General features: G+C 45.2%; 1 protein-coding gene across 1 annotated transcript; it reads right to left on the minus strand.

The window, feature by feature from the left end:
- Positions 1–580: 580 nt before the first annotated feature.
- On the minus strand, positions 581–8,924 carry HTR1B (5-hydroxytryptamine receptor 1B). The gene has a single exon (XM_085610986.1). It carries the CDS (start codon positions 8,171–8,173, stop codon positions 7,013–7,015), a length of 1,161 nt encoding a protein of 386 aa, XP_085467112.1. The 5' UTR covers positions 8,174–8,924; the 3' UTR covers positions 581–7,012.
- Between the last annotated feature and the right edge of the window lie 759 nt (positions 8,925–9,683).

A 9,683-nucleotide genomic window follows, 5' to 3' on the forward strand; every position in this document is an offset into this window, starting at 1 on the left:
GTTCAAGTCAATCTGCAGCATACTGATTTGATTCCAACAGTTATGTAATGTATTATATATATATATATATATATATATATATATATATATATATATATATATATATATATATATATATATATATATATATATATATATATATATATATAGATATATATATATATATATATATAGATAGATAGATAGATATATAATTAATTTAATTATAGCAGGGGAGGTTAAATGATTGCCCATTGATGCTGGCTTTACAGAATGGGTGGAATGCCACACTAGTGCAATTGGCAAACTTATCTACAATGATATCTACAAAGACACTGACTGTATAACATAAATGCCTAACATTTATTGACAATTTCCATTAATTTGCATGTAATGAACTGAGGACTCCCAAAAGTAATGAAAACATCTATTTTGATGACCAAAGTGTTCTTTTATCCTACGAAGTCTCTATCAACTAAAAACCTACCTAAACCTCTGAAGAGCAGCATTGTTTTTATTCTAGGTTGCCTTCCAGGGTTCCTTTCTATGTCAAACATGTACAATTTTGAAAAGAAGAACAGGACACCAAAATCAGTTCTACCCCAGTAGGGCACACCCACAAGCCTCAGATTGTGAGCTTCCGGTGCCGTCTTAGGCTTTATTCAAATGGAGAATAAATGAAAATGGCCAAAATATTTCAATTGCCAAAACATTTCAAGGACAACTGACACAAACATATTCGGATTTCTGGGGTTTTGCATTGTAGGTGGCATGGCTGTGCAGGAAGAAAAAAATGAATCTGAATCGTACACAACATACAAAATCGGGCGACATAGGTAGTATTTCCGACAGGCCCACCCTGTATACCTATAAGATATTTAGTGGAGCAGGGGTGTGCAACAAACACGTGCAATGAGGTGTACATTCATAAAGTGTATCATATTTGGAGCGGTTTGTGCTTGCTTGGAGCAAAAAGCAATCATATCTGTATTGTCTCCAAGAAGATGTATTAAACGAATATTTGCCAACAATTGTATCAAAGAGAACAGAGGAAACAGGCATGTTCACAGCGTGCAGTACATATGTGTCATTCATTCATCTAGGCCTGACACAGCCATGTTCTTGCTTGACCATACGCTGGTATATTGAAATTCTGGCAGAGATGTTGCACTGCATTATTTATGGTACTGGGTTTTCGAAAACACACTGTGTCAGTTGCACACTCCTCTTTCCAACCTGTATCTGGCAGAATGAGCTAGTTTCGCAATAACTGTTTCTTAGCCGTTAATATTTCCCCTAGGCACTGTCTTTAAAGCTAACCTAATCACTTCATATCATAATTAAAAGCACTTACAGATGCACAAACAAGTACATAAAAACGAACGGAAACGCACACATATGGGCTTCTGTCCACACCTCTTCGACATGCACCTACCCAGAGGCAAACTCAACCAAGCAATTCAAGAAGAAGGTTGCATGTGGTATTAAAACTACTGATTTCATTTTTTTAAAGGCTTTTTAGTTTTGATTCATTTTCTCAACTGAATTTGCTAACAATGCACTATGATGTGATATGAGGGTGCCCTCTGTGTCTGCTGTGCCACGAAATATGAGCCGGAAATGTGTGTCTGAACAGGAGGGTGGCGGTGTGGATTGGTATTTTTGCTCAGCAGCACTCAAGAGTCAGAGTACTTGTTGGGGAAGTTCGGCCCTTAATTCTTTGCAATGTCGAGTGGGTTCTGCAGAAAAAAAGGAAAACATTCACTGAAATACTGTCGCGATGGCCAAGTAGGGAAATATTGGAATGAAATTTGGACTGGTGAAATTAAAATGTATATATGTATGTTACATACACAAATGTACATATGTAATCTATTTATATGTATGATATTCATATACACATACATAAAAACATATATATGCATTTGTTTGGTGCATAAACGTGATCTTTAAGCGACTTGCGTTATTGCTGTTTGACAAGATTGTATATATTTTTGGCTTTCCTCCAATTGAACAAAACCATGATTCATCTCACAATGGTGATGCAAGTACAAGGAGGAAATACGTAATTTTTGGATGAGTTTGAAACATAACATAGAAGCAAGCTTCACTCTCATCAAAGAGAAAGTATATCTACAAATGAGTGCGATATGTAATCCTTAATATAAAAATAAATGTACTTTCTCGTAAAGATAGCAGCCCTAATTGTATAACTGGATTAAGAAGTTGTGGAAAGAATTCAAGGGGCAGCAGTCAGCACTGGCGATGACTCCTGGAAGGCACCAGGCCACCCTCTTATCCAAATTGAAAAGAAGCCTGGCACTTGCCCAAGGGTGCAAGTTTATTGGATAACCAAAAAGTGGGGAGTGTACTACTCACTGATAGAGAGAGCTGACACACAATTTCAGACCTTGGTTCTCCAAGAAAGATATGTGGGATGAAGAGATAGGAGAAACACTAAATGGGAGATTGCTGAAAAGGTAAGGTGGCAGAGATAGTTTTGAAAACCTGAAAGTGCAGTGGAATCTCAGATTGCCATCACTCCTGGCTTCACCTTTCTATCTTGGGTCTCCACAGATCCAAGAGAAGCTGGGCCGCATGGTGGTTATGTCCTAGTGTGTCCTAGTGTGGCCAAGCAGTCCCTCCCTGGCCTGCATGGCAATTATGACCTAGTGTGGTCAATTCGTCGCTCCCTTGCCTGTATGGTGGTGATGTCCTACCATGGCTAATCAGTCACTCCCTTAATTATAAATTCATGAAGGGCTATGCAGAAGGCAAGGTATAGTATTAAATGATGAAGTGGGGAAGCCAGCCGACGGAGGATAGGCACGATGCCAGATTTCCAAATGTTTGAGATAGCTAGAGAACCTGAGTGAGGTGGTACACGGTGGTGAATGGGTTTTTGTGTGTTGCTCCCTCACGACTCCTCCCCCCTGCTCTGCTGCCCTTGGGATCAGCTTACAGAGAAGATGGTCACTGGGGGATACAGAGCATCATATTGATTTTTGCGGTGGCTATCAATAGTAAGATGTTTTCAACCTTGGAGTTTCAAGCAACATTATGGATAACTTAAAGATCACTTTCATTATCTATGATCCCTCATTGGAAAACAATTCTACATGTTATGTATGGCTCGGTGACAACCACCATCATGAATACCAGAATGTAAATCTTGATGTTCACTATTATGAGCCAGCAAGAGAAGGAAACAAAAGTTATTTCCCACTATTGTGTCATCAACGAATTCCAGGCTGCTCTGACAGAGCTCTGTGAGAGTCGGTCAATGCAGCATAATCTCTGCTGTGGAGGAGAGCAGAGAGCATAGCTTTGAGCAGGAAAGGGAATTGGGGAGGAAAGGCACATTGGTTGGGGTGGTGTTTTGTATGCCCATTACACCTCTACCCCTTCTTCGGAGTTTAAAGTAAGGCAGATGATTTTAGGAGCCACACATTACATAAAATTATGGGTGAGTAAAAAGTGAAAAATAGGGGTAATTTTCAACTTGAGGTTCTGAGTAACATCATAGATACCTCAAGCTTGGCTCTTGTATGTTGAATGTCACTCAGAACATACCTGTTTTTAGGGTTGTGCTTATTTCATGGGAAGGCCATGCACCACCAATGATACTCCCCTTTGAAGCAAAGCGCCATTTGTGCTAGTCTACATTGTTTTAGGGATGCACTCCAGCACAAATTACGTTTTGCACTAGAAAGAAAATGGTGAATCAGCAATTTGCGCTGGTTCGCATAACTTTTGTAATGCAGAGGTGCTGTGAATTCTCAGTAAGTCCACCCCTATAAGTTATGTAAGGTCCTCCATGAGAGGCACTAGAGTGAACACCTGATACCTAATCTGGTTATTCACTGGTATAAAGTTGTAACTGTGGGTAACAAAAGTTATTCCCCACTGTTGCTACGCCATAAAGAAATTCCAGATTGCTCTAACAACCCTGTAATACAATCTGGCTCTCTGCCCCAATGCACACTAGAAAGCACAGCTTTGGGAAGGGTGGGAAAGCACTAAGTGTGGTGGGACGGTGGGCAGTTTTTTTTATTTTTTGATTGTTTTCATTTGGGAAATAGAAGGGAAGCAAAAGTATAACATCTTCCCCATTACTCCTCTGACCGTTCACAACAGGGGCAGCTGTTTTGGGGGGGCATACTTCGCATGACATTATACATGGGTTTAAAAGGGAATAACAGTAATGGTTTTCATGTTGGGGTTCTGAATGCCATCATAGGCAACTGGAGCTTAGCTCTTGCTGCCTACTTATTTCACTCAGAGCCCCCTGGCAAAACACATCCCCATTATTTACCTTTTCACACATAATAATTCTATGTTATGGCTGGTTCTCATAGAGAGCCATTAGAATGAATGGCCGGATTCTGAATCCACTAATTCACTGCTATGACATAGCAACGGTGTATATCAGCACTTGTTAAACACTGTTGCTATTTCATAATGCAATTTGTGTCTGCTCTGTCTGGGCTCCCTGAGTGCCTTTTGGAGCAGTTATGTTTGGCTCACTTATTATTCCCCTGCCCCTATGTAGAAGTTGAAAGCATGTGTAGATTATATTGGGGTCCAAACATTACATACATTTCTAGATGGGTAAAAAGTGAATTAATGGGATGTTTTTCACCTTGGGGTTCTGAGAGGCATCATAGACAACTTAAACGACAACTTAAACTTCACTCTTGTCTATCTGATGTGTTAGTCAGAACCCCTAAATGAAAAACATCCCCATGATTCACAGTTACCCATTTATGATTATATATTGTATGCATCCTACATTGCCTGACTGAAATGCTGTCAGTGGAGACTGTGGGTTGGAGCAGGACTGGATTTGCTATTTATGACATCCAGCATTTGCTTGTGTGGCTAGAGCCAAAGGAGGTAGGTTTTTGATGGCATGCACCTTCATTCTCTGTCTCCAGCTCTCTGGGGATTATGGCATCAGAAACAGAAAACAAAAATATAGAGGGGAGAGAAGATTGTGAAACAGAGAATGAGATAGATAGAAAGTTAGTGAATGAATGAATGAATGAAAAACATGGGAGAGATTTCTGAGAATGAGACAGGAACATAAGTTACAGGAAGTAGGAGCTGGTTTGAACATTTTTACCAGTGGAGTTATTTTGAAGTCAAAAGGTTGAGCATGGAGATTTAGGACTCCCCTATAAAAACACTGTCAGGTAATTAGAGAGTGTGATCATTAATTTGGAGAATGGGAGCAGAGTTTCGTTTACGTTTTCTGAGAGAGGAAGTCATACATTTCTAGTACAATACAAAGTGAAGATATTTCATTGTCTAAATCACACATGAAATATTGGGGCTGACTACATTCCATGGGAAAGGAATGTCAAGGTGTTAGTCAGTAGCTGGGCGCTGTCAGTTAATAAAGTGTGAGAACAAAATGGACGAGAGGGCAGCCTAACATATTAGTGGGAGTCTCAAACTAGGGACAAATATCGGAGTAAGGACTCAGGGTTGTTCAAAGGGCAATAATTAGCCACAATCAAGCTTAAGAATACACGTGAGTCTCCACGTCTGGAAGTGATGTTGGAACTGGAAGCTAATGTAGTGTGTGTAGTGTTTGGCTTTCTGACCTTGAAAGCGTCACCAAGACCCGACTGAAGCAAGAGAAAGAGGGGCTTCATCCTGCATTTCAGCCAGTGGGGTGTACATAAATTGTTAAAATTAACAAAAATAGGAATGAAATGTAAGGCACTGATCCTTCCCTCGGAGCTGCCCTTTTATAGACCTGACATTTTCGCCAGAAATTGTGTGTGCTTTCTGTTGCCTGGAACTCCTGTGGCTTCTGTATATTGTTCTCACAAAGACAACGAGAGTGAAGACCTTCTGTTCACTGTCTGCTCAGGGCATGCACTGTGCTGTATGAAGGAAATCTAGTTTGAGCTGCATTATTTTCCTGAACTGATGAGAATCCTTTCGGGGGATATGACAGGCAAGCATCTTTGTTCCCAAAAATCAAGTTAGACAGTCAAGGACCTGCAAATGACAGCTATGGAGCTGCAAAAATAAATGACACCTACTGATAAAAATGTTAGAAGCCTCCCCGACGATATTAGGTTTAGCGCATGAAGCCTGCCTTCAAAAAAAGCCCAATCTGACTTTATTTGATGACTTCTTTCATTCATTCATTCACTTGCAAAAATAAAGAATAGCAGTCGTGCTTTCAAGTCAGGATTCGAGTGCTTGAGCAAGACAGTGTGTTGGACGTGCCGATCTCACTGGTCGACTCTTAAGCCTATTCAGACCGAGGCAAAGACAGGACAGTTCCGTGACCTGGGAACCTCTACATATGCCCCGCTACATTAAACAGAGATCTAGCAAAAGCTCGTCACTAGCTCGTGCCCAGTCTTGTTTGTGCTTAGAATGCGTGTAGACTGCAAATATTTGGGCGATATATGCTGACGGATGCCTTAAACATATTAAATGTGTATCTATTTTCCAACAGAAAGCAACCTTCAGAGGCTTGTCATTCAGGATATTAAAGCCAGCTCTCCACACTTTCCTTTTATCACGTTTCATTGAGTTATATGTTGTAAAATACATAAAGTTCCCATGAGTGTGCTTAAAATGACGCAAATGCCGTTTAAGTGCGTGGTGCGTAGTTGCTACGGCGATATACAGTGGTAGTGCACTGCCACCAAGCTGTGGAGCTGTCCACGGTCCCGGTGCGCCCTCAGCCCTCTCGGCTTCCTTCAGCTAGCGTTAGTTACCATGTGCCACTTTACACTGGAGAACAAGCCACGGATAACAAGTGATCATGTGCTGTAAATATCGCTTTGTGGTGGCTGAATGGGGTGGTGCAGTTATGCATGTGAAAACAGGGAGCAAGGGACAGTGCAGTTCTTATGCTTGCGTTGTCGTCGTGCTGCCGTCGCCGAATGCACCGCCTGGCGTCAGAGCAAGTGTAACAACTCAGTTAAGAATAGTGAACCTACCTGTGGATTCAGTCTCATAACAAAGCATTCACAAAGCCCCGTAGTGCACCCTGGAATCACAGTCATGTGGTAAACCTAAAGCGCACGAGTTTGTGGAAAGCAAGTTTGAAGTCCTCGTTGGACATGGTGTAGATGATCGGGTTGATTAAAGAGTTGAGGTATCCCAGCCACGTGAAGAAATCAAAAAGGGCTGGGTGGAACCAGCAGGCTGTGTCACATATGGGCAACACCAAGGAGGCGATGAAGAAAGGCAGCCAGCACACGATGAAGGCGCCCAGGATGATCCCAAGAGTCTTGGTGGCTTTGCGCTCCCTGGCAGCCATGATCTTCTTCTTCTCCAAGAGGGCGTCAGACACCTTCACCTTCACCTGATTTAAGTACACCGGAGAGCCGGAGTCGCTGGACATGTCCTGTGCCCTGGAGTTCAAGGAGCACACAGAAGACGACTCCGGGGAGTCGGTGATCAGGTGAGCCCTCGTCAACCTCTTCCCTGTGTTCTTTGGCGACTGTTTCAGAATCCTCGACCTGGCCTCTACATAGATCCTCCCGTAAAGTGCTATCAGGATCAAGGTGGGGAGGTAAAAAGCGCCGACAGTGGAGTAGACGGTGTATAGGATGTGGTCTGTGTTCACCGTACAAGCGAGCACTTCCCCCTCGGCTTTCTCCTGACGCCAGAAGAGGGGCGGCATGGAGATGGAAATGGAGAAGACCCACACCAGGGCGATCATCACCGCCGCCCTCTTGGGGGTGCGCTTCTTCGTGTACTCCACAGCGTCCGTGATGGCCCAGTACCTGTCCAGGGCGATCACGCACAGGTGCAGGATGGAAGCGGTGCAACAGGTGATGTCGGACGAGAGCCAAATGTCGCAGACCACCTGGCCCAGTGTCCAAGTGCCCGTCACAGTGTACATGGTGCTGATGGGCATCACCAGGATGGCGACGAGCATGTCTGTGAAGGCCAAGGAGGCGATGAGATAGTTGGCCGGCGTGTGCAGTTTCCTTGTCTGATAGACAGTGGCGATGACGAAGCCGTTGGACAGGATGGTGGACAGGGTGGTTACGGCCAGTACTATAGTCACGATGACCTGGACGGAGGAGAGCCCCACTGCTCCCTGGTAGCTCTCAGGTCCGGCGCTGCAGTTCCTGTCCTGCAGCGAGTCGTTGGTGTGGAGCACATTCAGGCGCTCGGGTGCCGCGGTTTCACAGCCAGTCTCCTGCTCCATCACTCCCGGGCTGGCTGTCCGCCTGCGCAGGCTCCGGGAAGAAATGGCATTGGTTTCTTAGGCGGCGACTCCCCCGGCGGGGACTTCACATGGTCAAGTTATCGCTTCATAAAGTGTGCCTGGCTCGGGCAGGCGCGCGCTGTCTCAGTGCGCGGCTGCTGTCCGTGGTAGCGGGACACATCCTAACTGAGCCAGCAGCGCAGCCTGTACAAAGTTACAGGAGACCTTTTCGTCATGAAAGCGTGGTGTGCAACATCCCATGGGTTTAAAGTGATTTCGCAGCGACAGTGCCGCACACACGAGCTCTGCGTTCACCTACCACTAGGGCGGGTTTCGACTGCATTAGTGTTTCAGTCCAGAAACGCTCGGCGGAGCACTTTAGCATAGTGCTGACAATGACGCGCGTCTACATTACGCGCAGGCGGACACATTCCACAGAGGCGATCACACTCCTGTCGAGGCGTACACATTCCAAAAAGTGATGTGCAGGATTGTTGCTATCTGCCGATGCACATTTCCACTTCAGGGCAGACCCTGCTTCCTTCCGGGGCCGTGCAATGGGTTTTCAGCTCTGTTTGTTGTATGGGCCCCCATCAGTGGCAGAGAGTCTGGCGTTGGGAGTGACCCAAATATCAGAAGGATCCCGCTCTCACCACACCAAGGCGCAGACCTCGGACTCTTTCTGAAGTTCTGGGTGCGGCTTCAGTCTCCGGGCGTGCCCTCTGCCTCTTTCCTCTGCTCACCCTTCGGGTCCGGGTTGGTGATGGCCGACTGTGGCCTCGATGCTCCGCGCTGTGCAGTAAAAGTTGAGCACACGGCCAGTCAGTGCTTTGAGTATCCCGTGGTTCTTCTGACCGTGCATCAGCAGACTCTGGTACCTCACTCCCCTGCCACACAGACGCAGGGAGACGCCCAAGGTCCTAGCGCCGCCCGCTCGCAGCCCGGGGCACCTACCCTCTCTGAAACTGGTGCCGCTAGCGCTCTAATGGCCGAAGGCGCGTTTGCAATCTCGGTTAACTCGTCGGAGGCCGAAGCTCTCCACACCTTCGCCTCAAGCACTAACAGCACTGCTGCCAAGTAAAAATGGATTGCAATTTAAACCTGCCTTGGTAGCAAGGTGCACACACTCCACCGGTCGCTGCCTTTTTGTTGTATCGCTCGACAACTGGTATTTTTACAAATTTCAGTTTTTGACTGGCACCTGTCTCCTTTGATTTGAGTACCAGTGGGAATGAATGGGGTGGGGAGAGGAGGGGATGCAGGCACTTCTATAACTGTGCTTCATTCACACTGTGTGGAGCGGTCTGCCAAAGGTTATTAATCTGTGCACGTACATTTTTCAAATAGAGGATCTCTTGCACAGTAATGCTGGCGTCTCGTGCGCATGAGCGCAATCCATTCCCGAGAGCTACTATATAGTCACAGAACACTATGGCCCGGCTGGTGTGAGGCGCCCATAAGGGTTCTGACGGGGACGTAGAGCGAGCTCAGTATTGCATACGCGTCTCTG

The sequence above is a fragment of the Triturus cristatus genome, chromosome 6, assembly GCF_964204655.1.
Source record: "Triturus cristatus chromosome 6, aTriCri1.1, whole genome shotgun sequence".
NCBI classification, from domain to species: domain Eukaryota; kingdom Metazoa; phylum Chordata; class Amphibia; order Caudata; family Salamandridae; genus Triturus; species Triturus cristatus.